A 15,280-nucleotide genomic window follows, 5' to 3' on the forward strand; every position below is an offset into this window, starting at 1 on the left:
ATGTTTGTGTACGCGCACACATCAAGGTTGACAGATCCCAAACATGTTATCAAGTTACAAGAACTAGTGGCAGGTATGACACCACTTCTTTTTAAAAAATCTTTCCCCTCCACGCAAATAATACAACACATACACATTTACATATAAAGATATGTAAAAGCATAGAATAGAAGTCTGAAAAAAATACACACCAAACTCAAATACTGGAAGGAACCAAGATGAAGGGTGTTGTTAAGGGAGACTTTAGCTCCATCAGATTTTCCTAATTTGGTTTGATCTAATATAAAAAACACTAATAAAATAGATTCATCTATCAACTGGGAAACTAAAATTTGAAAAAAAAGAAAACAGTTAATTTCTTCTTTAATCCAACCTCCAGAGATAGCCCTGTTAATGATTTGTTTTATCCTTTCATTCATTCCACTAGTGTTTATTGAACATCGGAACTGACCTAGCACTTGCGGGGGGTGGGAGGGAGGAAGAAGGGGACAGAGAGAGAGAGAAACTTCTCCATTTAAAGCATGGTGACATTTGGAGTGACAGTTGTTCAGGGGCGGGAATAACAGGAGTGCAGGCCTTGGAACGAGAGAATGGTTAAGTGTGTCTAGCATCAGAGTGCTGCTTGGTGGTGTGAGTAACTCGGGGTGAGCGCCCGCAGGCAGCCATGGTGAGATGAAGCTGCAAGGTTGGCCGTGTAACAAAGGGCGCTGGATATTGACAGGTCCTTGGCTGACGGCTACAGGGATTTTTATGGCTTAATATGCACATCTGACTGCTCATTACATAGAGTCCTGACTGCATGGAACTATGTTCCAACTAAGTTCCTATCATTGGAACTGTTTAAAACAATTTTTTTTATTACTCTGATTATTAGGGGGAAGAGTCATGATTTTAGAGAGCTTGGAGCTTGTAAAATTTGGAATTCTCTTTAAGAAAATTGATATAAAATTACAAAAAATTAATTATTTAGAATGAGAAATCACAAAAAAAATTACACATTGTGGGACAAATATCACAAACATCACAAAACCCAGAAAAATAACTTATTTTCATTAACTGTCTCACATTCTCTTATATTTTTTCCTCTGTATTTTTGGTTCGATTATCTTTGATTATTTCTTCATATGACAAAAATGTTATAATATAGTTTTCTAGAGAGAGACTAGAACAATAATTCAGTCTTTCATCTAGACTATTTTTAAAAATTATTGACAGCATAGGCTTATTGGTAATGAAGTTTTTTAAATTGTTGGCAAATTCTGGGACCTCTATCAAATTTCTCTCAAATATGAGCTCTAAGATTCCAGGGTATTTTACATTTTCATGCATAGGAAGTAATCTTAAATACTCTTTGAATGGATGACATTTATTAACTATATGGCTAGGGTCTGTACCAGGGAGGGGCCCTGAAGCTGAGGCCTCATTGGCTTCACAGTAAACTTATTTCTGTTGACTATAAAAATCATATACGCTTCTAAGCTCCAAAAAATTAAACAATTAAAAATGTTTAGCTTAAGGGTGCCTGGGTAGCTCGGTCGGTTAAACGCCCGCCTCTTGTTTTCAGCTCAGGTCATGATCTCAGGTCATGATCTCAGGGTCATGACATCGAGCCCCACATTGCGCTACGTGCTCAGCGGGGAGTCTGCTTAAGATTCTCTTTCTCTCCCTCTCCCTCTGCCTCCTCCTCCCACTCCCGCATACACATGCATTCTCTCTCTCTCTCTTCTCAAATAAATAAATAGATCTTTACAAAAATGTTTAGCTTAGTAAATAAAATCCAAGTATAATCACCCCCCCAATCAGGTTAGTTTATAATTCTTTTTAAAAATTCTTTTGTGCAGTGGGTGAATAAAGCCTCAACCCTAATAAGACTCATATCCAATCTTTGCTACATATTGATGATGATGGCACCTCACTACTTTATAGGCAAACTCTTTCTATACTGCCATGGTTCATGATGGCCAGAAAACTCTTGCCTACGTTGAATTGCTGTTTCTTGCTGTCTAGCTTTCCACAGATGGTCCCAGAGCTACTTCTTGGTGTTCTATACATGATATTTAAACGAACAGTTAAAGCATTTAGATTGTATTTTTTCTCTTTCCATCAACTTCAACTTCTCTTTTTATGACAGGCTTTCAGTCCCTTTATCACCGAGAGACTTTAACTTCTCTGAATACCCTCCAAATTTTTAAAACCTCTCTTAAAGGTAAGAGCTGATGTGGAAAACTAAGCGTCAAAGGATCCCCCTTATTCTAGCTGCTAGGTTTGCAGTAAAGCAACCCAAGATTGCATTAGTTTCTTGACAATTGCATCATGCTGGGAATTCACACTGCACCTACTGTTTGTTGATTAAAACTCCCAAGTCAGTCATTTTCCTCTGCTGTCCTGTCACGTCTTCCCCTGCATTAGGAGGCGGATGCTTTTATTTATTTATTTATTTTTAAAGATTTTATTTATTTGACAGAGAGAGAGAGAGAAGGGCAGGGGGAGAGGGAGAAACAGGCTCTCCACAGAGCAGAGAGCCTGATGCAGGGCTCAATCGCAGGACCCTGAGATCATGACCTGAGCTGAAGGCAGATGCTTAACCGACTGAGCCACCCAGGTGCCCCAGGAGGCTGATGCTTTTAGAATTAAGTGCAGTAAGAAGCCTTTTTACAACAGGGAAATGCCAACTGAAAAGAAATGCGAATAAGCAGCGAACTTGTATCACAAACGTCTATGTAGCATGGAGCGTCAATGAGAGTTCTGTTGAGGAGAGACCATGCCTTTGTCTCTGGTCATTTCCTTAGCTCGTCTGTTTGCTCCAACTTCCTACTTGTTAGCTATGTGACCACACAAATAGCAACTTTAGTTTTCTCAGCAGTCAAGGTGACTAATAACAATGCTACGGTAAGAAAACCCTGTTGTTTTCATGTATTGGAACACTGTCTTCTTTTACAAACTTTTTTTTTTTAGATTTTATTTATTCATTTGAGAGAGACAGAGACAGAGCACAAGCAGGGGGAGGGGCAGAGGGAGAGGGAGAAGCAGACTCCCTGCTTAGCAGGGAACCTCCTCGAGGGCTTGGTCCCAGGATCTCAGGATCATGACCCCAGCTGAAGGCAGACACTTAACTGACTGAGCCACCCAGGCGCCCTTTTACAAACTATTTTTATGATTCTTTAACTTTTGCAGAAGAGAACAAGATACAAGATTTGCTAAATATAAAACATATTATAAATAGCAAATCTTATATCTTATGCTAGATAAGATATGCTAGGCATTGTGCTAGGTATGGGAATAGTTTGGAATAAGGTTCACCTTCCTGAAACAAAAAATTAAAAAAAAAATTCTTTTGGTCTCAAAGTTTCTGAAGAAGTGAAAAAGAGCAAGAAACTATTATTTATAACATACATTCAAGCAATGTTATATTCTTCTTTTTCCCTAAGGCCCACACATTGCTATAAATATGTCTCAAGGCTAATGGAGGTAACAGAGCAAAGACTCATCAAGCTTCAAAAGAATATTTGCACTGGGTTTATGAGATTACCAAAACCAGCAGTTGACCTTGAAGGAAACAGTGGTATTATCCCTTCCATTATATAGTAACAAATTAGGAAACACCCACACACTAAAGAATTTTCATCGTCGCCTCTCAGTTAGGTACAGGAAGCCAGCTCAACCACAGAGAAAGGCAGACCAGCTAGATCCAGCAGGCTGGTCCTCAAGTCAGCCCCTTCTCCCATTCCAGTGCAGTGCCCCTTTGTGCTAGAACCTTCTGGGAAATTGCTCCGGCATATTGGAGTCTTCAAGTTTTTATCCCATTGGGTTTTATTGTCTTAACTTAATCCACTGATATAAACTGATATTTCATTTTGCTCTATCCTTTAAAGGAGAGGCTTTCAAACTTTTTCAATCAGCTCACAGTATAAAATGCATTTTTCTCTCTCTCTCTCTACACAAACACACACACACACATATTATAGGCATACACACACACACACATACACACACCCCAGAGTATTAGAGGAAACAACAACACTACTCTTCCACGGGATACTTACTATTTACTATTTTCTTTTCTCCACTTATTTTTGACAAACATTGATTGTGACTCTCTAAACTGACTTTATGGACACTAATGAGATGCACCTGATGTTTGAAAAACAATGCAACTCAGTGCCCGGCAATCTTGTTAGAAATGTACATTCTCAGGCCCCCTACACCTGTTGAACTGTAATTTGTATTTATTAAGAGTCCCATACGATTGCTAATGCAGTTTAGAGTTTCAGAAGCACAGAGGTCAAGGACTGTTGGACCCAAAAACTTTAATTTGTTTCAGTAACTTTGATGGTTTGAATTCACAGTGTGTCTCATCTAAAGAAGAGTACACAGAGGACAAAGAAAGAACTAAGTGGCTTTAAAGTACCAATGAGGAGGAAAAGAGAAGGATTTGCAGGCTAACATGGTCAGAAATTTCCCCAATAGCTGCAATGTTAGTAATATGGACAGTAAATGGTATAGGACGGGGAGCTTCCAGGGGGCTGGCATGTCAGGGAAAGCATGGAGGAGGAAGATCATGAATTGGAGCTTCAAGAATAAATATAGGTTTCATTAAGTAGTGAGAGAAAAGGTCATTTCAATGGGAGAAACGGCATAAGCAAAGGCACTGTGGTTAACACATGCATGGCTTATATAGGGAACAGAATGCTTAGTTGAAACAGAGGCTTTAAACTGAGGAGTAACGCAAAATAACACTGGAAGAACAAGTGGACACAGGAAGTGATCTTGCACGTTAAAACATGAGCCACGCATCCATTTAGACTATATATTTCTTGGTGAAAAATTTCTTAGTAACCCACATCTACAGATTATGCATATATTTAATGACTTATTCTTCCCCTTCCTGGCAAAGAGAAGTGACACAGAACCTACATTCGGTCCCATCAGGGTTATAAAGAAAACACAGATTTCAATCTAAAGCAAGAACAGAGACTCCTGATTGTGTGACAGTAGCTAAAAGTCCTTGGAGTTGAACAGCCAATAAAAACCCTCTTTAGAGAATTTTCTCTTTTTTCTTCATTTTCAAAATTATTCTCACTTTTGAATGACAAGGACACACTCTCTCTACCCTCTAGACCAAAGACAGCAAATGCTAACAGATGACGCCACTCCCCTTTTTAAAGGCCATGGATAATATCACTAATTGATCTGTTTTCTTTCTTGCCAAGGCTATATACTTGGCCTCAGAATCCTTCTGAACACAATGGTGACAGAACATAAGGTGAAATGATAGGGCAGGCTTACTCCAAGCAATCTTAACTTGGGTTAATCTGTCCTTAGCACTTGATTCGTTCTGCAGGCTTGCTTGGCTGCTCATTTCCTTCACATTCATTTGGTCATATGATTGGTGCTGAATGACTTTTTGTGAAAAATAAAGTTCTTGGTCCTCCATGCCATCAGAAATCATGGGTTTAGGATAAGGAAAAACCTTGTCAGCTCAAGAGCTATCAGTGCTGCAATTTATATTATACTAAAGTCATGACAATATCTAGGCTAAGACAGTGTTGTCCACATAAATACATGAAGTCCCCTATTCACAGATATGAGCTTATTTTTGCATTGATCATAGCAATGGACCCTGTCCAAGCGGGGAGAACCAAACAGGTCTTGCAAAGTTTTTGAACATTCAAATGAGGTCTAAGAAAGGCGTTAAGTGTGTTGCTGAGGTTAGGCAGAAGATCGGCTCATCACAGTCCTTCCAATAAGGAGGTTTCTGTCATGGAACCCGCTGGTCTGTGGCTTTTCATATTGCCATTCTGAATGCCCACATTTACATGTGGTAACAACAGAGCTAAATGGTGAGGCCAGCTGCCCCAGGCATTAGGAAACATACCTGAGTGATGACAGAGGCAGGGTTCTGGCTAGCTGGTCAAACGAGGAACTGAGGGTGGGCCCCAAGGTTTGTTGGTTTTTTTTTTTTTTGGGTGGGAGTCAAGGCTCAGCTAAAGGAAAACAGGGTGGAAAGGAACCGCAGAGATTTCTGTGGGAGTTGGAGATCAGGGCAAACCTGTTCTTGAAGGAGTCCGAGGAACGAGGCAAGCAATTCTGAGATGGAAGACACACAGAGACAGAGGCAGAGACTCAGACCTTCAGAGACATACATGGGCACAAAGAGTCAGAGACACAAAAAGGAAGAGCTGTGGACAGAGAGACAGAAGACAGAGCTGCAAAACTCAGAGCCAGTTAGAAAGGCACAGTGGCTCACCCACATAGCAGAAGCACACAGGGCAGTGGCTTAGGGCACACGAAACAGAGGGACCCAGGGTATAGATAGGACTGAGGCAGAGAAACCAAAGAGAGAAGGACACAGACACATAGAGACCTGCAGAGCCTGACTCGTAGGTGGGTCGACACACCAGGACATGCAGACAAGGACTTGCAGAGACCAGAGGGGCCATGCCATGGACTGGGGTGGGGGGAAGGGGGGCAACCTGCATATCATTCCAGCACAGGTCCTTCAGTCCGGTCCCCAGGTCAGCCACCATGGGGCAGGAATGGTCTCAAGACTACAAGAGCATTATTGGTCCCCCAGGGGTTGGGGCTCAGTGACTGTTGGATTTGGACCAGGAGCCAAAGCTCAGAGACAGACTGGTGAAACTATTTCATGGATAAGAACTTGCGGGGGCCTGGAATGGCTGGGCAGAGACCCACACCAGAGATTTTCTCAGGAGGGCTTATCCCCGAGTGGAATCAAGCTTGACTCTGCACTTGTTCTCATTACTCTTGTCATTTATACTGCATAAAATGCTGCTCCCAGGTCATTTTCCTTGGGCTGTAGTCGCTGCTGGCCAGCTACCATTTCAGGCTGCTACAGGAGACAGAGAGGGCCACTTTCAGCAAGCTGCAGCTAGGGGAAAGAGCCCCAAACTTTGGAGGATGAAAAAAATACAAACAGATCCTTTTATTAGTTATCTCCTCTGGGTTGCATGGTTCAGATGAGGCCTCTCACCAATGTTGATTTATCCCACCAGTAAAAACTTTTGGGCATAAGGGGACAGAGTGAGTCTGAGGGTAATAAATGCAAATATGTCATCAGGGTTGGTGTGGTAGAGGGCTGAAGTCAAGAACCTTAAATTCTGGTCTTGCCTTTGACTCAACTTGGGGCAATTCAAACCTTCAGACAGCTGCTCTTTGCCAAGTGATGGGCTGGGGTAGAGCAGACAAAGATGAAGAAGCTACATTCCTGCCCCTAAGGAGCTCGCCATGAAAAGGAGTTTACTATGCTCAACTTAGAGCAAGTGGACAAACCTCTTCGTGCTTTAGGGTTGACATTTGCAAAATGGTTCTATTATCTGGAGAATCAAACCCAAAACATAGACTCTACTGGTGGTGAGTCAGAACCCTACAAGCAAAACGATGAACCCTGGACAACTCTAGAAATGTATAGTGGTAAAGTAAACAAAGGATGAATTAAAAGACCCTTGTGACATTAAGGTCTCCAAAATTCCTTTGACCGTTATTTTGAAAAACCATACAAAAGCAGAACTCCTTCTTATTTGGATGTGAATCGCTAACTGTGCTTCGCAAAGTGGAATGACTGGTTTCCACCTCTGTTCCTTTCTTGCTACTCCCAGGTCATCACTCTAGTTCCTTATTCTCCAATCTGTAAAGTCCCTGACTAATTAGCTTTTTTGGCTCTGGTCCCGTTGCTACCTATCACGCTCAACTACCAGATTAATCTACCAGATTAATCTAAAAACAAAACATGATGACCATGTAATTCCACATTCCTATAAGCATTCAATAAGTCCATATTGTCAAATGGAGTTTGACCAAGGTCCAAACTCTTAATCTATGTAAAGCCTTCTGGAATTTGGACCAACCTAAATATCTAAACTTTAATAGAGGGAAACAGGCTGACCTGGGGAAAACACAGACCCAGAACATGCTTTGACACAGACTAAAAAGTAGATGATGGAAAAATATCCTACCAGAAAGCAAGAGAAAAATTATATAAATGGTATGGCCACAATTCAATCTGAGTGTGTGTGTGTGTGTGTGTGTTTACAGAAAAATATTTTTAAAAGACTGGAGACGGGTGCCTGGGTGGCTCAGTTGGTTAAGCAACTACCTTTGGCTCAGGTCATGATCCTGGGGTCCCAGGATCGAGTCCTGCATTGGGCTCCCTGCTCAGCAGGGAGTCTGCTTCTCCCTCTGATCCTCCCCCCTCTCATGTGCTCTCTCTCTCTCTCATGCTCACTCTCTCAAATAAATAAATAAAATCTTTAAAAATAAATAAAAAATAAAAGACTGGAGACAAGTTGAACAATATGTCATTCTGGGTGGTTGTACATGGCTGACTTTTTGGGTGCTTTTATTTCCCAAATTTTCAATAATTAATACATATGATTATTATTTTTAACTGTTTACTGTGAATACCTTCAGAAAGCATAAATAATAGAAAAAGTAATACGCATATTTAAATAATACCCATATTTTAGGTAGAATAATTTTCAAACTTTTGCCATATATTCTTTATATATTTTTCAGGAACATTTTAAAAGTTAATTATAGATATCATGACACTTTAAGTAGTTTAGCATGTGTCTCAAAAAAGTGACATTCTCTTACTTAGCCATATTTCTGTCAAAACAAATTAACTTACTGCTCTTATGTTTTTAAAGTTATAAATTTTTTAAGAAGATTTTATTTATTTATTTGAGAGCATGAGAGCGGGGTGGTAGGGGGGTGGAAGGCAGAGGAAAAGGGACAAGCAGACTCCTCACTGAGTGCAGAGCCTGACATGGGGCTTGATCCCACGACCCTGAGATCATGACCTGAGTGGAAATCAAGAGTCTGATGCTTAACCAACTGAGCCACCCAGGCGCCCCTGAAGTTATCAATATTTTTAAACAAAAAGGTCTGAAAACAGATAATGGGGGCAGGTGGTCAGGGAGAACATATGACTACAGAGACTCGGGAGGTGAGGAAGCAACACGGTTAAAGAGTCCACCAGGTGGATTGTGCTGCTTTTAGACAGGTCCCTATCAGGGAGAAGGAGCCAGAAGCCTGGGGGCTCAGAATAGGAATTTATCCTCTAGGGGAGTTGGAAGAAACAAGAAATTAATGCAGGCTTTTTTTTTTTAAGGCTAAGGCTATGGCTATGACACTGGAAACTAGAAGAGGAAAGGCAGGTGGATGTTTCTCAGACAATGAGGCTGTCGGTGGGATCTCTGAGAGGTAGAGCCCAGAACCAACCACTGGGTCCCTGGGATGAGAGGCTCTGAGTCATATGGGCTTGTTTGATTTTCTGAATGCTCCTGTGTTTTGCCACTTTTACCCCTTTATTCATGCCATTTTCTCTTTAGCAAAGTCATCTTTTCTGACGTCAACTGACAAATACCTATCAGTTCCAAAGCCATATCGTCCACAACCAGTGATCTCCTTCCTTGCTGCCCTATGCTGTGTGCTTTGTCTAGACATACTCATGGCCCTCAGCCCCTCCACCCTGCATTCTAACTACACGTGTGTGTGTGCATTCTCGGTCCTCTGCGCCATAAACTCTTTGAGGGGACAGCCATTTCTTCTTCATTTCAGTGTCCCCACACTGCCTGGTCATCATTCAATGGCTGGATCTGTGAATGGATGGAAGAGTGAATGAATGAAACAAAGTGACCCCATTCTACGTGGAGAACGTTTGTGGACAGATTTCCACATGTAAGTAGAAGGAAGTCACCATCACCCATAGAGGAACAGAAAACACAACAACTGAAGAGGAAATTCATTTGAGTCAAGGAGAGATTGAACTGTACACCAGTTACATACTCTCATACAGCCACAGGAGAATCACCTTCCATTTTTAGAATCCAAGATTACAGAGTTGTGCAAAGAGGAGGAACAAGCTTTATTGCTCTACTTGGTATCATAGCTCTGTAAACAGATTCCTTTAAAACGTTGACTTTAGGGGCACCTGGGTGGCTCAGTCGTTTGAGCCTCCAACTCTTGATTTCAGCTCGGTTCGTGATCTCACGGTTGTGAGATGGAGCCCCCATCAGGCTCCGTGCTGGGTGTAGCCTGCTTAGGATTCTCCCTCTCCCTCTCCCTCTCCCTCTGCCCCTCCCCACCCGCTCACTCTTTCTCTCTACAAACAAACAAACAAAACAAAAGCAAAACTTTGACCTTACTACACTTTTCTTAGCCTATTCTGTTTGTCAAGCTCTGAAAAATGGAATCTACAAAAAATTCAATAAAGTTTTGATTAATTAGGGTATTGGCCTGGCTTTGTGTGCATGAGCATGCATATTATGTGAAGAACATGAAAGAATAATGTCTTTAAAATAACCTTTCTTGGTTGTAGTAATCACAAAACTTTCTTTTTGTCTCTAAGTTCATACTAGTACTAACAAATAGTGCTAATATAATAAAAGACAAGTGTAATGAGAATTAGCATGTTGCATTAGTGGATAGGCATGTGGGCCCCAGAGAAAGAGAGCACAGCAGGGGGAGCGGCAGGCAGAGGGAGAGGGAAAAGCAGGCTCCCCGCTGATCAAGAAGCCTGATGTGGGACTCGATCCCAGGACCCTGGGATCATGACCTGAGCCGAAGGCAGACGCTTAACCGACTGAGCCACCCAGGCGCCCACTTTTCTCATTTACAAATGGAGATGATTCACTAATAGTATCTATCTCACAGTGGTGTGAATTTAATAAATGATACATGCAAAGGGCTTAAAATAGTGCCTGGCACATAGTGACATCCAATAATTACTAGTCGTCATTATTAGAACATATAGCTTCTTCGATCAGTGGAAAGAGCATCAGCTTTGGGGTAGGCTCGTAGGCGTGTCCCTCAGCTGCACCACTATGAGTGAGCTGCACGGTTCACCGAACTTCTCTGAACTCACTCTCTGTCTCTATGAAATGGGTGTAATCGTACCACATTGAAAGTACTGGGCAAGCTTCGTGACATAATGGGCGTAAATGGCATGGTGCTAACACATAGTATGTGGTCAGTAAATAGCGAATTCTCACAACAGATTCTCTGGGACTTCAGGCAACCTGATTTTTCTGCTAGGGAGTCTCCTTGTATATGAAGTTGGAATGCCAGTACCTTCTGAAGACTCTCATAATGAGGACTCATTTTGCTTATGATCATCTGTTCCCTGAGTCAGCAAACCACCACCTGAGGGCCAATTCCTGCCAGGGTACAAGTCTTTGTATTTCCGTCCAGGGTACAAGTTTTTGTATAGACTAAGAAACAAGAATGGTTTTACATTTTTAAGTGGCTAGGGGAAAAAATAGAATATTTTGTGACTCATGAAAATAATACGAAATTCAAATTTCAGCGTCCACAAATAACATTTTGTCTGAACCCACTGTCATGGTCATTTATTTCTGTGTTATCTATGGCTGTTTTTGCATGTCAGTGGCAGATGTGAGTACTTGTGGCCGAAATCACAAAGCCTGCAAAGCCTGGAAAATTTATTATCTGGTATTTTACAAAAAAAGCTTGCTGACCCCTGATCTATTCTAACCTTCTCTTATATGTACAGGATAGAGAAATTAGAGACTTTATTTATTTATTTGGTTAGTTAGTTATTACACTGTCTTGTAGGAACTTTTGTTATAATCAAAGAATGGCTGGAACTTTAAATTATCAACTAACTAGCAGTTTTAGAACTAGTTTTTTATTTAGGTGACCTGTCTAGCATTCACTACTTGTTTCATTTCCCCATTGCTCCATTTTGAAAGCAACAAACAGCCTGACTGTTCCCAGCCCACCTCTTCCTTATCACTGACCGGTCTCCACACCCTTTGCCCCTCCGTTCTTCCCCACAGTCCACCTCTACAGTCCCATCCCACCAAAGTTTAAGTGAAGCTGAGCAACAATCACAGATGGTTTTAGTTCTCCTTTGCTTTGGACACGTTAATACATTTAGGATTAAAGAAAATAAATGTTTTTATTTTTTTTAATTTTTAAAAAAGATTTTTATTTATTTATTTAAGAGAGAGAGAGAAAGAGAAAGAGTGCTCGTGCATCCCCCCCACCCCCACCCCCCCCACCCCCGCCCAGCGCGAGTATGGGGAGGGACAGAGGGGGAGAGAGAGGCAGACTCCCTGCTGAGCAGGGAGCCCAAGGTGGGGCTCGATTCCAGGACTCTGGGATCATGACCTCAGCCAAAGGCAGATGCTTAACCTACTGAGCCACCCAGGCACCCCAGAAAATAAGTGTTTTTAGATTGAGGCTTTATAAATGAGACTCAGAAATGCATCTGAGTTGCTTGATTTAGGTACTTTAGAAAAGGATAAACTGATGCTCTGAGTAAGCCATGTGTGTCCTAGAAAAGCAAGTGATGGATTAATTTGCTACAGCTCAGGTTTTAATTTTCAAAACCTTACATATTCCCGAGCCAGAATAAAAATAGGGACCAAAGAACAAGGATGTGTGATATCTCTCTAACCACCACATTATCTGTTTATATCTACCCAAAATACAAACATCAGAATCTACCTAACAACTCAAGTAATATATTTAAAATAATTTTAAAATTAAGTCATTGAAACCAGCCACCTATTATTTATCAATTACATGAAATCATTTTGTTTTTATGGTGCTTTTTAAAAACTGAATTAAGCTGAAGTTTTGGTACAGATAGTACCTAACCGGTGACAAATTTTCAAAGAAAAAGTTTCATTTATGTTCAGAATTCTGCCAGGGGCAACTGGTCATTTTCAAGTTCTCTCAGATATTATCACCTGCAAAAGGTATGACAGCAATGACCTGACGGGGCAACTAATACTTGCTCAAGTCCATTATTAAATTTCAGGAATTTTACAGGTAGGTTGTCAAACCTTTCGCAGCTTGAAATTGCCCATGGTAGAAGTATTTATACCAAGCAAACAAGCAGACTCTAGAAATCACCCCTCGTCCAAGTGGTTTATCAGCACCCCACTGAGTATACTTAAAAAAACCATGCTGAACTGAAGGTTCTTACCGGGGGGATGAAAATGTTCTAAAATTGATTTACGGTGATGTCTGAACCACTCTTTAAAGTCACTAGAAATTGTGGATTTGTACACTTGAAATGAGTGAGTTTTATCTATAAAGTACACCTCAATAAAATTGTTAAGTAAACTGCCTCCAAACCAACAAACAAAATGTCAACATTTATGAATGGCTTTAAGATTCAGCGACATACCGAATAAATGAAAAATAAAGCCACATTTTTCTCAGCACTTCTGATGGATTTATATTCTATGCAGTGACTCCCAACCTTGGTCTCTCCCCAGAATCACTTGGGGAGTGTAACAAGACAACACTCACTCCCAAGATACTAATGTCATTTGTCTGGCATGTGGCCTGGACAGGAATTTTTAAAAACTCTTTGTGTACACCAGCGTACAGCTAAGGTTGAGAACCTGCATCGTAGAGCAATTTTTCCAGATCATTGTAGCTTGTCTGTTGTTATGGAAACCATCCCCAAATGTTTAGTAATAGTAAATTTCCCAGCCCTCTGAAATACAGAAGTCTGGACATAAATGCACCTGTTTGGGGTGTTTCTGGGTTGTACTGGACGTCCATTCTTTGACCACGGAGGGAAGGCACAATTCTGTTTTCCTTGTGGGTTTTACCCATAGTCGCTTCCTGTTACGGACATATGGTGGAGAGAAGAGACATCATCTAGTTCATCCTTGTCATCCAAGGAGGTGACAACGTCACTCAAGCATAGAATGTGGGCACAGGATGGTTTAATTAAAGAACCAGAATTGAATACCTCCTTTGTTTCTCTTCTCCTTTGGAGCTTCCTGCTGATCATGGGCTGGGAATATTGATAATGAAGCATGTAAAGAATTATACTTTAATAATTTAATAAGGCTATAAGTGAGAGCCCAAGGGTCTAGCCTGGACTCCGTGACACCCATTTGGATGCTCAGGGGTATTTTACCCTCTCTCTTTGGAGGTTCAACCTGGAAGAACGGTGGTATCCTAGAACTCTGAATTCCCAGTAAGGGGAGTTGACTTTATAGAAAATTCTAGCTGTTATTTCTGGTGTACCTTGTGAAAGTGGAGTTCAATTCTGACACCTCCATTTTAAAATCTGAAGACAGGACTTTATTGAGAACTTTTACAGTAATACGACACCAAAAGCTACAATCTCTGCCGTCTTAATGCAGAGATTTTATCCCTGTTTTAGTTTTTCTCGGGCAAAGAACATAGGCTTTTGCAGGTTGAAATCCCAGCTTTGCCATTTGTTGATGTGTGACACAGGCAAATTTTTCAACCCCTTTGGTGCCATTTTCTTCCTTTGTAAGATGGAGACCACAGTTTCTATGCCAGTGGGCTGCTATGGAGATAGTCCTGTTTATGAAGAGGCGCTGGTCTTGTCGCTTGTGAAGCACAGGTGTCAAAACCAACCTCGTTTGGATATTTCTGGTGCTTCAGGGTAAAGGTCCAGTTTCTCTAGGAAACCCCCTACACCTATCTTGTGTAATGCTTGCTTCTTTTGTTAAATACCCCGATGGGCTGTCTCATCTGGTCCCTTCTTAAAGACAGGACTACGGTGACTCCACCTACCTCAACTTAAAACCTGCTTGAGGCAGAAATGTAATCCTCCTCCTGACTCGTTAGTATTTAAAAGGCTCCAAGTGGTGCCTACCAAACAAACGAGAGAGCTCGCAAACACGGTGTCAGGAGAGAGAAACCCAGATGGGACAGTGCAGACACTTCCTCATTCTTTCGTTTTGAAAAAGTCCCTCTCCCATGCAGCAGGCTAGGCTTTCTGCTTATCTTACTGGCAAGACAGCCCTCTTACGGTCAATAGCTTAGAGCCCCAGGCGTTTGAACAGCGCTTTTATTCATCAACCAGATCCATATCCAGGAAACCAAGCGACATCAGCTCACACATCTCAATTCTGTCCCTAGTCTCGAAGAATGCCCAACATTTGATTTTCATCCCCTTTTCTCCCCTTAACATGTTTTCACACCTGGGAAAACACTGTATGCTTTTAAAATGCCATTGGCCCCAAGCAGGAGGATGCCTTCACAGATGAGTGAAGTGGAAGGCAGCGAAGCCCGAGATGGCAGGGTGCTAAAGAAAATCAACCAAAGCGAGCATTTGGGTGGCGGTTGGGAGTCAACGCTCACCAGAGCAGTACTGTGAAAAGAAGACCTGCTTTCTTACCCCAAGTCCTGGAGCAGCTCAGCTTCTCCGTCTGATGTGCTCCACAGATCTGAAGGATCCTGGGCGCTCATCTTCCCTTCTAGGGATTCTGCTCTGCCCATTCGCGCGCCTCACGTC

The 15,280-nt window shown here is 41.6% G+C and overlaps 1 protein-coding gene across 2 annotated transcripts in view; it reads right to left on the reverse strand.

The window, feature by feature from the left end:
- DAPP1 (dual adaptor of phosphotyrosine and 3-phosphoinositides 1) overlaps window positions 1-15,280 on the reverse strand; it is a 47,861-nt gene extending 32,581 nt beyond the window's left edge. For both annotated transcript variants that reach the window (XM_081812098.1, XM_081812097.1), the window contains exon 1: window positions 15,164-15,280. In XM_081812098.1, the coding sequence (XP_081668224.1) occupies window positions 15,164-15,264 (101 nt within the window). In that variant the 5' untranslated portion in view covers window positions 15,265-15,280. The remainder of the gene's footprint in view (window positions 1-15,163) is intronic.

The sequence above is a fragment of the Leptonychotes weddellii genome, chromosome 2 (genome assembly GCF_054177405.1).
Source record: "Leptonychotes weddellii isolate Sample4059 chromosome 2, ASM5417740v2, whole genome shotgun sequence".
Classification (NCBI taxonomy): domain Eukaryota; kingdom Metazoa; phylum Chordata; class Mammalia; order Carnivora; family Phocidae; genus Leptonychotes; species Leptonychotes weddellii.